Genomic DNA, 14,627 nt, shown 5'->3' with positions numbered 1-14,627 from the left:
AGAAACATTTGTAACACAGTATGTAAATAAGGCATGTTTACCTTGGGGTAGAGTCTTTTGAGCCTTAAAGGTCACCTATTTTGCAAAATCCACTTTTTCATGTCTGTTCTACATCAACATGTGTCCCCTCTGTGTAAAGAGATTCTGAAAGTTTCAGGAACAAAGATTCTCTCTCTTTTTGTCCTGATCCATTTATATAAAAACCTGTCTGAAAATGAGCTGATCAGATGTTGGCCACTTTATGATGTCATAACGATGTTTTGGCTTGTGTAACCATTAGCCAATCACCAACCAAGGTAACCCCCCCCCCACCCCCACCCCCACCTTATCACCTGAATCTCCTCCTCGAGCACCATTGTGTTCTTTTTAACCAAATATCTCTCAGAGGGGCGTGGGGAGTGGCTCCTTATTTTCATCTAAAGTAACAGACAGAGAATCAGCACTTTTGAAACAGGGCCGAAACAGAGGGGATTATGGGATGATCTGTTTGGTGCCAAACACTTCAGAGACATGTTCTGTATATATCTGAGACCTATATTAAATTGATGAAAAACAGTATGATAGGGGACCTTTAAATTGAATGTATTGCTCCCTATGAAATCAAATGATGTGTTTTTTTGTATGTATTCTCCTATAGGACTTTGCAGTTGAGATCATAATGTCTACCCATGAGCACTGGAGGGCACTAGTGCAGAAGAAGTCAAACAGCGCAGGCATCGCATGGTAGGTAGGAGGTGAAACTCCTGCAGTGTAAAGTGAAGTGATGTATGTAATTAGCTATGTTTGGTGAATGAACACAACTTTTCTTTTTGTATAGCAAAAATATCTCCTGCTGTGAGAGCCCCTCTAAGTGCAGTGCAGAAGAGGCCAAAGAGGTGGTGGAATCGGTGAGTTCTTCCATATGCTGGTGGTGTTTCAACAAATATGATAGCAAACATAATACTTTTAGATAAAACGGTGTATAAGTTATGTTTAGTAATTCTCCTGTGTAATGTTTGACCCCTCAGGCCCCTGCATTCGACAGCACACATGTTGCGGGTCCAGAATGTAAGTACACAAAGTCTAACCTGCATTAAATGTGTTTTTTTTATGATTCAATGCTTTTATTCTTATTCTAAATCTTCTCTCGCTCGCACAGTGGGCAAGTGGCATTTTGTCTGAGGATCTGAAGACAACATGGAAACCAACTTGAAGCAGCTGAACACTTTTGAATGCAGCTTGATTGATTTTTGGTAAGGACACATTTTCAGCTGTAAAAAGTGCCATCTGAGTTTATCACCCAATCATTTGGAGTAAAAAAATGTAATGGACATACAAAGGACTTGAAGATCTGTATGGGATGTTTTTTAGTGTTATGTTGGACACCAGATTGATTTATAATAATATTTTTAATTCAGAGGTTAATCCCCCCCAAAAAATGTATCTCCTTTTCCATTGAATTGTAAATGATATTGTATATTTTTTGCAGTTTTTTTGTGTCAAATGTCCAGGTCCAGCCTTATATGGGACTAAAGTCATGATAAGGTTTTTATTGGGCTTTAGGACTAATCAGTTTCTGCGAGAAACCATAACGCAGTTTGTTTGTAACACCGATTCCTTTCCGTTTTGGTAAATCAAATAAAAAAAATCCATTGATAAAGTATCGTCTGTCTAGTTTCATCCATTACTACAAAACGTCAGCATGTGGACAATAATGCACAATAATTTAATTACTAGTATTAACAAGTAAAATTGTTTTAAATAAATATAAATTTTATTAAAAAAACACCCACATCTCAGCAATATCAGGAATGATATAATTAACAGCTTTCAAATAAACTGCATTCATTACATTACAATACTTACAGTATTAATAACCATCCTTAATTCCATTTTCGTAGCATACCAAACTTCAGGAGAACAAAGGGAACGCTCAAAAAATACGACAGGGAAAAAGTTGCACATTTTTTTTATACCCTTAGTGTCTAACTGCAAAAAGACCAAGTGTGCATCAACTTCTAGCTTGACCTTTGAGCTGAGCACGTGTTAGCGCACTGGTTAAGCCCCGAAAGTCATTCAAGTAATGTTGACTCACTCAGAAACACTCCCAAGCATCTTCAAGTATGGCTATGCTTTTAAACCCGCTACATCTTAGACACCTTGGCTTTCTCAACATCAACCTGCTACTGTAGCTGGGTCCTGTACAAGGAAATTCAACATTTTTAATGTATATTCGTTTATACAAAATTGAAACAGTTAAAAAAAAAACTAGAACTTCTAATATCTGAGCTGACAGGATAGTATAACTGTAAACATTGCTGTGACAGTGAGCGTACATTTAGAGACTTCCTGGGTAATTAACCGTAATCACTCTGTTAACCTGAAAGAGCCGAAATAATAATTAAAGATATGTCGAGGATTGCTGATGTGCTCTGTGGGTCGGTTAGACAGAACAAGAAGAACATACATCAACATCAAATAATGAGTTGTATTCCTGCAATACAGGTTCTTGGTATGTACATTGTGACATAATTTATTTATTTTTTAACACATTTACAATCTATTTAAATAAAACGTTTTGTAATTCTTTATTACATATTTTTTTCCTGAAAAAGAAATGAAGTGCTTTCAGAAAATTAATATCTTGAAGAGTGGGGTAAGTCATTACTATAACATGACAGTCATTTCATGATATATCGCATTAATTAAATCAAACAGGGAAGGAAAATCATTATACAATTGCTTAGTGGTTATAAATAAATTTAACTTTACACAGGCACAAAGATGTGCAGCTATGTTAATCACTGCCCTGGTCCTGCCCCATAGCAAATACATTGCTTTGTTAGTTTCCCTTTAGTCAACTCAGTGCATGTTCAAATTACTTTTAAAAGATTGACACTATCCCACTTAATAGAAGTAAAAAAATTGCAGGAAAGTATCTTGTGGAGCAGACACATATCAGATTTAGGATGCAATGGCCAGTACCTGAATAAAAAAATGACCGGATGAATTCAGACGATGAACACAAAGTAATTTGAAAATGTCCCTGATTTTACAGTAACTTCAAAGGTTCAAGTTCAAGCAATACTTTCTAGCAGACAGATGAGAAAGTAAAACATGAACTGTTATGCTGTTGGTGGCCTGAAGTTGCACATTTTGAAAGTAATATACAAAGGATAAAAGAAAAATATGTTTTAATCCTATTGCCAAACTAGTTTTGAGGTATATGAAAGGTTTGCACTGTACATTATTTAAAAGCCTTCTCACTGCTCAAAAAGTCTCACATTGTATGTTTCTAGTAGGTTGGATAGCACCTTTGTTATATAAAAATCAGTTGAAACCCAAAGTAATACAATGAAATAGACTGTTATCATTCTTTACAACACAAAATCTATAACAGTAATTCCAAAAAGAAATTAATTTACTGTACAAATCTCACCTGTTTATCTTACAGTTAGATTACAACAATTAAAGACCCCACAGCAAGCCAGCTGCCTCTGAACCGACACTGAGCTGACCCTGTTTCATGTTCCTCAGTGTATAAAAAGCACATTTCCTAAGCACCACAGACATACAACTACACGCAATATTCACAGTCCAGGTTTGTTCAATGAGCCCAAGGTAAGGAACATTGAAAACAGTTGTTGACAACAAAGTAAACCTGGAGAAAACAGAATATGACAAATGTGGACTTTTTTCCCCTCAAAATGTTAAAAAAAGCACCATTAGAATGGCTCAATTTACAGTATAAATGACATAGTAAATTGAAAGAAGCACCAACACAATGATAGTTAAAAAAATCTTTTTGCATGACCTTGAAACATTTTCCCGGATTGACCATACAATCCAGTGTTATAAATTATGAATTTAATTTGAGTGGTGTGTAGAAATTTATTATTCTAAATGTAACGATAAAGTTAACCAGATTTCATGATTTAAAACTATTATTAAAACATAAAATTCTCATCATTAAAAAGTGCTCTGAGAAACACTGACTTGCCAAAAACCATTACAATGCTGATTGACTGACCTTGGGAAGATATTTTCAGTGTCCTTTTGAGATAAGTTATTGAGTGTCACTCGTAGAGTGCGGTATTGTCATAGTATGATGGAATTTGAGTTTAAATAAATGGTAACAATCACACACGTTAGCACCGTGAATGTTGTCATTTACAAAAAGTCAGTGTTTTATGCCAAGAGTAGAATTTTGTAAGAAAAATAAAGCCACAAAAAAAGAAACTTTGTTTCCATTAAAAATAGGTCCTTATGGATTCGACTGAAAGCACCAGAGATTTTGACAGTGTGTATCTTGCGAAAGTTGCCAAACAAAAATAAATACATCCTTAGGAGGGTCAACAATCGGAGCTTGATTGCTAAAGAAGTGAAAGACCTGATGGGAAAGATGATTCATATCTCAGTTGATCACAGGTTCCTTTTTTAACACTGATGCTGACTTTACGGATAGGAAGGAGTGTTTAGACGAGGCCAGTGGGGCTTGTGTTCTTTGTCCTTCATAAATAAAGCACCTTAAATGTTCATCTTACACAAACTGACTGTATGGGCCTGTGACCTTGGTGAAGGCGTATGGTGTTGTATTGACACAGCTGTTTGTTGTGGACGTCATGGACCCCTCCATTATCGACTGGATGAAGCGCTGGTAAGTTTCCCCCCCGGGGGCTTCTAAAAACTCTGGAAGCTCACGCTTCACCGGCTTCTTGCTCTTGCTAGGTGTCCCCTCGCCACCGTTCTTTTCTGCGTCTTCCTCCTTCTCTCGAGCCTTCTCAGCCATCTTGGCTTCCCATAGTGACAAACCATGCTTGGCCTCGTTCATATTTTTGTGCTGGTAGAACACCAAGGAGATGCGCGTAGGGTGGGTGCGGTTGGGGTTTTTAACTGGAGTTGTAGCATGGAGCTCTCGTTTTGCACACTCGATGAGGACTGAGCCGTGGCTGGGTGCCAATGCCACTCCGCCGATGTCTGGGTCCAAGAAGTTGTGCTCATTGTCCGACCACACCTCTGGCTTTTGCGGGGTTGTGGGAGTCTGTGGTGTTCCAGGCTCTTGCTTAATACCAGAGCCTATGAGGCCCCCATTAGGCATACCTGACCCTGGCTGTGCTTCAGGGTGTAAACCCCCACCAGTCATCTGAGCAGAAAGCATCTGTGGGTGAGGCAAGCCCATCTCCGTCTTGATTTGCATATGGAATGGATCTTGGCCTGGAGCTACGATTTGAGGACTCCGAGACAGGTATGGATTTGGGTATCCTCCAAACTGATTGCCTTTGTTCACAGCAGCATAGTCTAGACCCCCATGAGCTGAGGGTGCTCTTGAGCGGGGGTCCATAAACTGGGAGTCTGGGGCTCCATTAGGACCATAAGGGGAGTATGGTCTCATAGGGTGAACTGGCCTCATGCCGCAAGCATTGTAACCATTGACCTGTAAACCTGGATCACCATACCTTTGCGGATAATTGACCTCATAACGTGGCTGTACACCGTACTGCTGCTCTGAGTAAAGCGCTGGCCGCTGTTGTCGATACATGTCCAGGTGCTTGGGGTTTGAGGCATAGTACGGATGGTAACTGTCCAGGGGCATTCCTCCGTTACATTGATAACCTGGGTAGGGACGATTTGATCCATTTATGCAAGGGTTTGGTACGTGAAGAGGAGAGGGGTAAGGGCTCGTTGGTGTTGGTGGCTGAGGGGGATACATGCTACCTGGCCTGGAAGTGCTTGGAAAAGACCCAGGGTGGTTGGGGAACCTGGGGTAGCCGGCTACATTTGAGCCAGGATAAGGGGGAAGAATGTTTTGGTGCTGTTGTTGCTGTAGTTGCTGTAGTTGCTGTAGTTGCTGTTGTTGCTGTAGTTGCTGTTGTTGCTGTAGTTGCTGTAGTTGCTGATGATGGGCCCCCATGGGGTGTGGTGGCTGACCTGCCTGTGGGATTGCTCCCACAGCACCTTGGATAGGTCCTAGAAAACAAAACCACAAAAAGGTAAAAAACCGAGCAATCCAAAGTCACCTTTTGTCAATAAATCGTCTCAAGTTTTTTACTACAAAGAGATACTATATTTAAAGTACATATAATAAAATGTCAGAATAAATGCTACCCTACCTGCAATAGGAGTGATCTGAGGAGGTCTCTCATAAGTGCTAGCTTTTGCCTTGGCCAGGAGGGCCTTTTCTGCCTTTTCATTGTCCAGCATGGCATTCCTCTGGGCAGCTGCCTTCTTAGCATCCAGCTTTTTTTGCCGACAAGACTTGGCTGGCTCTGAAAGCATGCGCACCTGACGGCGGAAGGCACTGAGGACTTGGATGGCGCCTGACTTGATTTTCTCCTGTTGAGCCTCCTCACTGCCAAATTCATCAGTGCTGGAAGCCTTATAAAGAGGCAGGACATGGAGCTGTTCATCATCTGGTATCTTTCCAATCTCCCGGTTATCCTCACCTGTTAACGTGCACACCTGGAAAAAACATTTGTGTTTAATACTCTTGTACATTGTTTTGAACTCCAATGGGACTTTTAAAGTAAAGCCCGATTTGCAATTTGCAGTTTATTCTCAACAAAACAAGATACTTAAATAAATATACAGTCCATCCACCAGGTTTTGCTTACCACAGTGCTGCCTCCTTGCATGTTGTGGAGGTCTCTGTGAGCGTGTGCACAGAAGTCCAGACAAGCAGTGACACCAGAGAAGGGACGGCCGTCCTTGAACCCCAGACGACAATCTGGTGCCCTCTGTTCATGTTCCACCTGTGTCCAGGAATCATATGACGTGCATTTGATATTTAGAGTTTAGAAGTCACAATACAATATAGACAGGAAATCTGTACCAAACTACTTCATTATGTTTATACTTTGAGCAAATACCATGTGCATTGTTGTATGCAAGTATCACTCACATGTACACATGTTAAATAAAATCAAAGCTTGCTTTAGATTTGATCTGAAAAACAATGATACCTTTAAGAAACAGGACATTTTTGTTATATTCTTTGATGATAATACATTATTTCGATGTAAGTGTGGAAACAATTACACACCTGGTTTCCATAAGCATCAGGTGCCAAGTTTTTATACAAAGGACCCAGTAAGGTTGCTAGATTTTGAAAGTTGTGCTCCAGTCTCTCTTCCTGAATAACAAAAAGCGGCCAAAATTAGTCATCTGAATTCATATTAATTATTATATATTAATTAATATACGATAAACGGGGAATTATACCTCTTTCACATCATCTCCCAGTAACTTGAATTTTCTTGGTATTTTGCTCCGGGCAAACTTGCAGCCGTTGTAGTACATGCTCCAGGAGCAGCCGAAGGAGAACGATGCTCCACAAGCGTCCGGATTTAACCCCTGGCAGGCACAGGTTCTCCTGAAGAGGGAGAACGAAAAATATTAATGTTTCAATTTGCCCAGGTGAACTCAGTTTTCAGAACAAATGATGACTTTTTAGTTATTGAAAAGAGAAAATAACATTGACGACACAAAAGTTTTGTTTTAAACTACTTCTATTGCCCACTTGGCCAAACTTGAATTCTGTTTTGCTGTCACTTACTCCTCATTGATTGCACATCGTCTCTGGGTGTGGGCTCCGTGCTTTGTTAGAGTTTCTCGCAGCTCGAGGTAGAGGCGGTCAGCCAGGCTGGGCTGGATGCCCTCCCAGACCAAGATTACTACAATGATGCAGGCTGTCTCACATTTGTGACCACTGCGCTCCCGCACTAACACCAGTAGTTTTTCATCTTCACTTGATCGACGAATCACCTGAAACATGAAAAGTAAAACTAAATTGTAGGTATGTAAAGGCAAATACAAGGGAAGCTGAAAAGCCTTTACCTCAAATGAAATATACAATACTGGTTCTTACCCATTTGGCTATGGGGCACCCTTGTGTACTTTTTCCTTCCTTGCCTGTGTAGATTACTTTCTCAATCCGGATTGCAAGCCCAGTTAGACCAGACCTTTAAAAAAAAAAGAGGCAATAAAGTAAAGATAAGTAACAAAGTAGAAATGGTGGTAATGTAACACAGTATTTTTTAAAACACAATCAAATGTGGGCTTTACCTTGTCTCCATGCTCTCACGTATACCGGCGACACTCGGAGCTGAGCCCAAGTGAGTGTAATATGGGCCTTCATCCTTCTCACTGATTTGTTCTAAATATCAAAGAAACACACATTAATATCTAGAAACCAACCGATCAATCATATTTCAGAAACAACATAATGAGACTCACCAACACAGTGGCAGGATGCAATGTCATATTGTGTTTTCAAGGGAGTGTCCAGCAGATTCTTTATAGGAGTATCCAATAGCTTCATAGGAGAGTCCATAAAGCTTTGTAAGAGAGGTTCCTTCTTCGGGGTGAAATCATGGTGTCTTTTTAGGCCCACAGCCGGAGGGGCAGCTGGTGATGATTCATATGCACCGAGGTCAGTGTTGGTCGAGAGGATGGTGACCGGCCCAGAATATTCCACCTTGACTTTATTTAATGGATTGATGATAAGGGATTTCTTCTCAAACACGGGGGAAAGCTGGTATTGCCTCAGGCTTTGTTCCATGGAGGCCAAGATGCTTCCCGGCCGCCTGCCTTGATCACACTGGACTGTTTCATTCTCCTGCTTAATCTGGACTCCACCTAGGCCTGCCTCTCGCATCTGCAAATGCTGCTCCTGTTGTTGAGAACATTGCATTTCGAATCTGGGTTCGTTTTCCATTTTAATAGCTCGCAGGCCATGTTTGGGATCAATAGTGCTCTGAAGGGGATGTGGAGGGCCCTGGCGCTCCTGCCTTTGTAACAGGTGCATACGCAGGGCTGCATGCCTCTGAAAGTCTGCATGGGGACCCACAGGTGCCAGAGGTAGTCGAGGTCCCCTTTGGAAGTGAGTGCATGATGTCTGAAGCTCCTGTTCAGCTTTAACATATACCTGTTGGTTTAACGCGCCTTGTGGTAAGTGAGGTTGTGGCGGCGTGGAGGTCTGGGAGAAGTCTGCATGGTTGGGCTGGTGGCAGTGGTTGTTAGGCTGTTGTGGTTGAAATTGCTTGAGGTTACTGCTGTCTGGGTTTGGTGGAAACTGTCTTTGATGTTGTTGATGTTGTTGCATCTCTGTGATGTTATTGTAACTGAATGTTGCACGGTCGCTGTGCTGAATGTGTTGGTTGTTGGATTGAGAAGAATTGTTTCTAGGGGGCTGGTTGTGTTGCTGCTGACTTGGCTGAGGCTGACTGTGGGGTCTGTAATCGGGAGACTTGAGTGGCTGTCCCTCAAATTGTGGTGGGTGAGACAGGGGGCGTTGTAGATGACAGTGCTGTTGTTGTTGTTGCTGTTGTTGCTTTGTTGGTGAAAACCCAGGTGACAGTATATCCTGCAGGTCAGGGTCTTCACATAAGTGCTCTGACTGCATCTGGGTCAGGTAGTGGCTGTCTGCCTGCTGATCTTGGCAGAAATGACGCTGCTCAGGCATTTTTTGGGGTAAGGGCTGTTGCATTTGAGGTCTTTTCGAATTTGAATGCTGCCACTCAGGGGCAGTGTTGTGCTGGGCTGGAGCACTGTGTGTTTGGGCCTGGAGACGTTCCTGCTGTTGCTGCTGGAAACTGTTGCTGCTATCTGTGAAACCTGACTGTGTCTGGAATCTTCGCACTGGATTTTGCTCCATCATCTGGCATTGAACCTGGGGGTTAGCTATCTGCTGCTCTGACTGAGGCTTAGCAGGAAAGCCCCTCCACCTGCCCTGCTCATGTGCCCGGGATGACTGGGCACTTGCTGCTTGCTCCTGGGAATGTGAAGAGCTCAGCGCTGCCCAGGCTCTCTGGTCGGGGCTTAGCTCAGACGTGTCCTCCATACCGTTTTCTAACCCAGCATGATGTGGCTGCTGACGACTTGGCCCCATGGGTCCTGTACAGTCAGCACCATGTGAGTTCCCAGCATTTCGCTTAAAGGTCTGGGCTTGAATCTCATACTGCTGGCCCCTGTCATTGCCATGGCGCTGATGATGAATAGACCTGGGTTCTTCACTTTGGCCCATCTTCTGTATCCCAGAGTTAGGAAAGTGTCCATATCCACCTGTCTCTGTTACCTGTGGAGGAGCATTGCGCTCTAGAAAAGAGTTCTGGTTAAACTCTTGGTTGGCCTTTGCATATATTCCTTGGCGATTTGTGTCATCTGGATAGCACCGTGGGCCATTTTGACGTTGTTGTGAGCTATTGGCAGTATTTGCAGTTGGCATCATGCCAGGCAGCTGACCTAGAGACCCCTCTTGAACAGAGTAAGATGGTGTTCGCTGCTGATGCTGTTGTTGCTGCTGCCTGTGGTCTGCTTCAAAATTGTTGGAGTATCCATTCACTACAAAGTTATAATTGTTGCCACCTTCAACATTACTTGATGCCACAGGCCGCTGTTGCTGTGAGTCAGGCATCTGAGCTAAATTGGGCATTCCTGAGGTTAAGGGAGGTTGAGAACTTTCACTGGGTAACTTATTTGTCAGCGAACCATTGACAGCATCAAGCTGTTGCCCAGATGTTTGTGGTGCGATTGACACTTGCTCAGGATAATAATGAGACAAGGTTTTTTCTAACAGATCACCAGGAGTGCCTTCTATGTTTGAGGGAGGGGATTGAGCACCGTTTGGAATCGAGCCTTGTTTATTTCTTGGCAGACCAAAAATATCTCCATTGGGAAAATTAAAGTTCCTGTTGTCCAACTTAATCTCTGTCTGTGGGGAATTGCGTTCAAACCCTGTTGCCTTTGTCAACTCAGGAAAGCTATCCACCAAACTGGCGGTAATATCATCATTTCCTCTCATTCCAGAATCTACTTTAAGTTTCTTGGGTTGGTGGGTCATTAAGGACTGCTCATTGAGTGCATGCTTCAACTCGCCATTCATCAATTCTCCGTTCGTCGTGTAGGGTCCTTGATCGAACAGCCCTTGTACAGGACTGTTGCAGTTCTCCCTGTGCCTCTTCATGGAGTTGGCACCTGTACTGGACTTGTAATGGTTCCAGTTCGTATCTCCAGCGTTCTCCAGAGAAACACTCTCTGAAGACTGGCCTCCATTCTGGAGTTTGTGAGGGATGTTGCGAGATGCTCCAAATTGTGGTAATATCAAACTTTCTTCCGTCTCATGTCTGGCCTGTTCTGTTTCCATCTGGCCTGCTCAGAGTCCATCCACAGGGCTGCCCTCTGTCCGTCCTGCAGGGCACAAAGAGGAAGAGATTGTTTTATTTACATCACTATTATTCATCTGTTTTCCAATACAATTATATGTACCATGCAAACTGAACACATAATGGTATACGGTACACAGCAGTTCTCGCAGAATTGTATTTTCCCCCTAGATCTGTGCAGGGACTTTACATGGTCATATATGATCATCTGACAATCGTGAACCCTAAGTAAAAGTCTGAGGGGAATGTCAGTATAGTCATTTATTAAAGTAACACAATCCACTAGAAATGGATTCATCCCGACCTAATCCCTCAATTGAACAGACAATGTATCAAAAGGTTTCCTTAAGGAACACCAGGTTTTGAGGTCACATTTTTTTCAGAGCCCAGTATCAGGAGTGCATCGCAATAGTGTTTCCTTTTGAAGACCCTTATCTCAAACTGAATTTTGTGTCTTCCTGTTTCTTACAACTGTTTTAAATGTTTTGAAAAAAGAGGGAAGGATCTATGAGGAAGGTGTTAGGAAAACAATGTTTGGAAACAAACCAGTTGGTTCAGTTTGCCAAACAGTGCAATCTTTCTTGGACAGACACAGGAAGAATTGTAGGTCTATTGTCCTCAATCTAGATTGATATTGTAGTAAAACAATAGCTTTGATAGTTTTCAATACAGATGGAAAGAAACTTGAAAAATTGTGTTCAACATGCAAGAACAGGAGCTTCTTTCTTCTTTTCAGACATACAGATACATACAGATACAACCTCACCACTTACAAAAACTCACCTCTTCAATCTGGCTTTTAATGTGTGATTGTTTTTGTATTGCTTGATTTTAATTGAACTATCTCTTTAAAGCGACTTTGAGCACCTGTAAAAGCGCTAACAAAATAAATCTATTATTATTATTCATTCGATGACAGCATCTGTTTGAATCCAGTTTCTAGATTCTGACCTCAGTTCACAGCCACATGACTGTTCTATGAAGTCACTCAACATCACGAGTGATACTTTTTGTTTTATCTGTAATATCAAAGTCAGAATATATTATAAACTACACATGAGTCCAGTTGATTGAAGGCAGTAGGATGTAAGGTTAATGTCCCAGATGGTAGATGGGAGGAGGAGCTGGCTGCTCGTCAGCTGTTCAGTGGTGCTTTTCCTCACCCTGAACACATTGTCATGTCAAATATGCAAATGATACTGGGTTGTCTAGTTTGAGGCCTTTTGTTATCATGTTTCCTAGCCATGTAAGCTTTTTGCCATGAAGCTATGATGAGAATACAAATGTTTCCCACACTAACTAAACCTTCTGGCTAAACTTCTTTACACAATGCTTTTTTTCACCTCTAAAGAGTTTGTTAGCAACACATACATTGGAATTTGTTCATTGCTATCTGGGCAATTTCTTTTTTGCAAATATTTTTACAGCACTGAAAAAGTATGAACGTAAAAAACTGGTCTTATAGATCCAAGATACATAGGACAAATTGTGAGAGTAGCTTCAAATTGCATAACTTGGGATCTTAAGATCTGGTAACAAATTCATTAAATAAAGTAATAGAAGTGATGTATTAAACATAAGATCTATATTTTTCTGTTCAGCAGCAAACAGAGCTTATGGTTTTATTTTTGCTTTCCCTGCACGCTTTCTCTCTGCCTAAAGCATATAGATTCCGGTGACTCCAGCAGAACATTGATTTCTGTCTGCCTCCCTCAATTATTAATGCATGTCACATCCGCAGCATCTGCAAAACAATTCCAGCACGTAGGCACAAAGAGACGCAGTCTAATCCATCATAATTATGGGCAACTCTCTTGCAGATGCTGAAGGAATGAGAGGCTGACAAGCACCACGAGGTGCCCACATTCAGTTTTAGAGTAAAAATATTAAAGCTATAGAGAAACGGATCTTAGTTATAATGTAAATTCATGGTTGGCCGGATTAGGGAGTGTCCTTATACACCACAAAACTTGTTGCATCAAAGAAAGCATAGTGACATTTTTATCTTGCATGTCTTTTTATTTGACTACATTATTTACCTGGTTTTGACTATCGACATCCAAGAAAGAAATAAACCCTCATACAGTTTTTCCATTTCTGTTTAGCCTGCGGTATCTAATGCAATATAGATGGCCATCTTTTCAAAAAAGCCATGCTCATCCCCGAGCATCATTTTACCACATATGTTGAAGACAAGAGAATATACAATTTTCTGACTTGAATTGGTGTCCTGAGGTTTTGTCTGCCTGCACACAAGCATCCCACAGCCACAGCAACCGTTACTATGAATACTCAGACATTTGGAGCGCTTGGCTAGGTCTGAAATAGTATGTGATCTTTTTTGATTATTGTAAAAAATGAAACCCAATATTACAATACTTTAAAGACAAATTAAATTACTTGTCAGTTATCAAACGTGTGATCATGATGAATAATTATACGTGATGTGGACAGTTCTTAAAGGTTTTAAATGCCTTGAAAATACAACAGGCATGAAATAAAGCATCCTGTCATACCTAAGATCTTTTTTCCAACTATATGACTCTTTGTCAAACTGTCCGGGCAGCTTCAAATAGTTTTAGTAAATGGTCTGGCACAGCACGGTGTCCACTAAACAGCACTGTTCATCAAGGCAATGTAGGTTCTTGCAAGTTAAAAAGACTTCCTGCTTTAAGTTCATATACAATTAGGTCAGCTTAGCTCTTGATGTACTTAAAAACAAGTAAATAATGTCATGGAGCTCTGAGAGAGGCCTGGAGTCACTGCTGCCGGCTGCTATGGTAAAGTTCAGAGAAATATACTTTACAACCTTTGAACACATAATTGGATCCAGCTTGAGGTTCCCACAAAAGGCCTCCTGTTAATGCAAACCTAATATAGGCTTACTATAGGCACTGACTAATGTTTGGGGGGAAAATGGAAAGAAAAAATAGCGAAATATTTGAGGTACTATGGCGTGTTTCGTTTGGCATGATAATTCACCATCATTGCGCCCGATTACCACATCTGGAAGAGATTACAGCTGCTTATGATTCTGGCAGAAGAGATGTCGTCTTCAAACAAATCGTTTTATCCAAAGCATTATAAAACTTTTTGAAAAATGTTTGTATATTTATTGCACTATCCAGTTAACTATAACATGCATGACCCTTTGAAGAAAAATCATCCATTAATGTACATGGCCTCATTCGAGAAGGACCATAAACGAATGTAAGATTGCACTGGATGGAAACATGTACACTGCACAGATGTGTAATATGAGTCCAGAAAATATATATTTAACATATTACGCTACACATATGGGAAGAATTTGCCGTCTGTGGACTTGAGTTTTTTGTCTAAAAACAAGGACGCTGCAGCAGTTCAGTTTATATATTCTGTCTAAAAACATATTTCAATTGCTTTTTAAAAAGTTGCCCATTTCATAAAGAAAACTAAGACTGCAAGATACTATGCACTTTCAGGGAACATGTTTATAATCCGGATCTA

At 41.1% G+C, this 14,627-nt stretch overlaps 2 protein-coding genes and 1 long non-coding RNA gene across 5 annotated transcripts in view; 1 reads left to right on the top strand and 2 right to left on the bottom strand.

The window, feature by feature from the left end:
• Positions 1 to 14,627, bottom strand: part of arhgef38 (Rho guanine nucleotide exchange factor (GEF) 38) — a 69,210-nt gene that overhangs the window by 9,759 nt on the left and 44,824 nt on the right. The gene's annotated exons all lie outside the window — the stretch shown is intronic.
• Positions 635 to 1,642, top strand: LOC307023217. The gene is made up of 4 exons (XR_013803637.1): positions 635 to 723; positions 818 to 887; positions 1,008 to 1,047; positions 1,139 to 1,642. It is a non-coding gene; the product is annotated as an uncharacterized lncRNA (long non-coding RNA).
• The window catches only part of tet2 (tet methylcytosine dioxygenase 2), a 32,074-nt gene continuing 19,178 nt past the window's right edge, over positions 1,732 to 14,627 (bottom strand). Inside the window, exons 2-10 of the mRNA XM_079656162.1 lie at positions 8,212 to 11,163; positions 8,041 to 8,131; positions 7,844 to 7,937; positions 7,532 to 7,740; positions 7,198 to 7,348; positions 7,019 to 7,108; positions 6,591 to 6,728; positions 6,090 to 6,438; positions 1,732 to 5,946 (exon numbers count right to left, since the gene is read on the bottom strand). Of these exons, the coding sequence (XP_079512288.1) occupies positions 4,520 to 5,946; positions 6,090 to 6,438; positions 6,591 to 6,728; positions 7,019 to 7,108; positions 7,198 to 7,348; positions 7,532 to 7,740; positions 7,844 to 7,937; positions 8,041 to 8,131; positions 8,212 to 11,119 (5,457 nt within the window). The 5' untranslated portion in view covers positions 11,120 to 11,163 and the 3' untranslated portion in view covers positions 1,732 to 4,519. The remainder of the gene's footprint in view (positions 5,947 to 6,089; positions 6,439 to 6,590; positions 6,729 to 7,018; positions 7,109 to 7,197; positions 7,349 to 7,531; positions 7,741 to 7,843; positions 7,938 to 8,040; positions 8,132 to 8,211; positions 11,164 to 14,627) is intronic.

The sequence above is a fragment of the Notothenia rossii genome (genome assembly GCF_949606895.1).
Source record: "Notothenia rossii genome assembly, chromosome: 1".
Lineage (NCBI taxonomy): Eukaryota > Metazoa > Chordata > Actinopteri > Perciformes > Nototheniidae > Notothenia > Notothenia rossii.
This window is presented reverse-complemented; position numbering and strand designations above follow the sequence as displayed.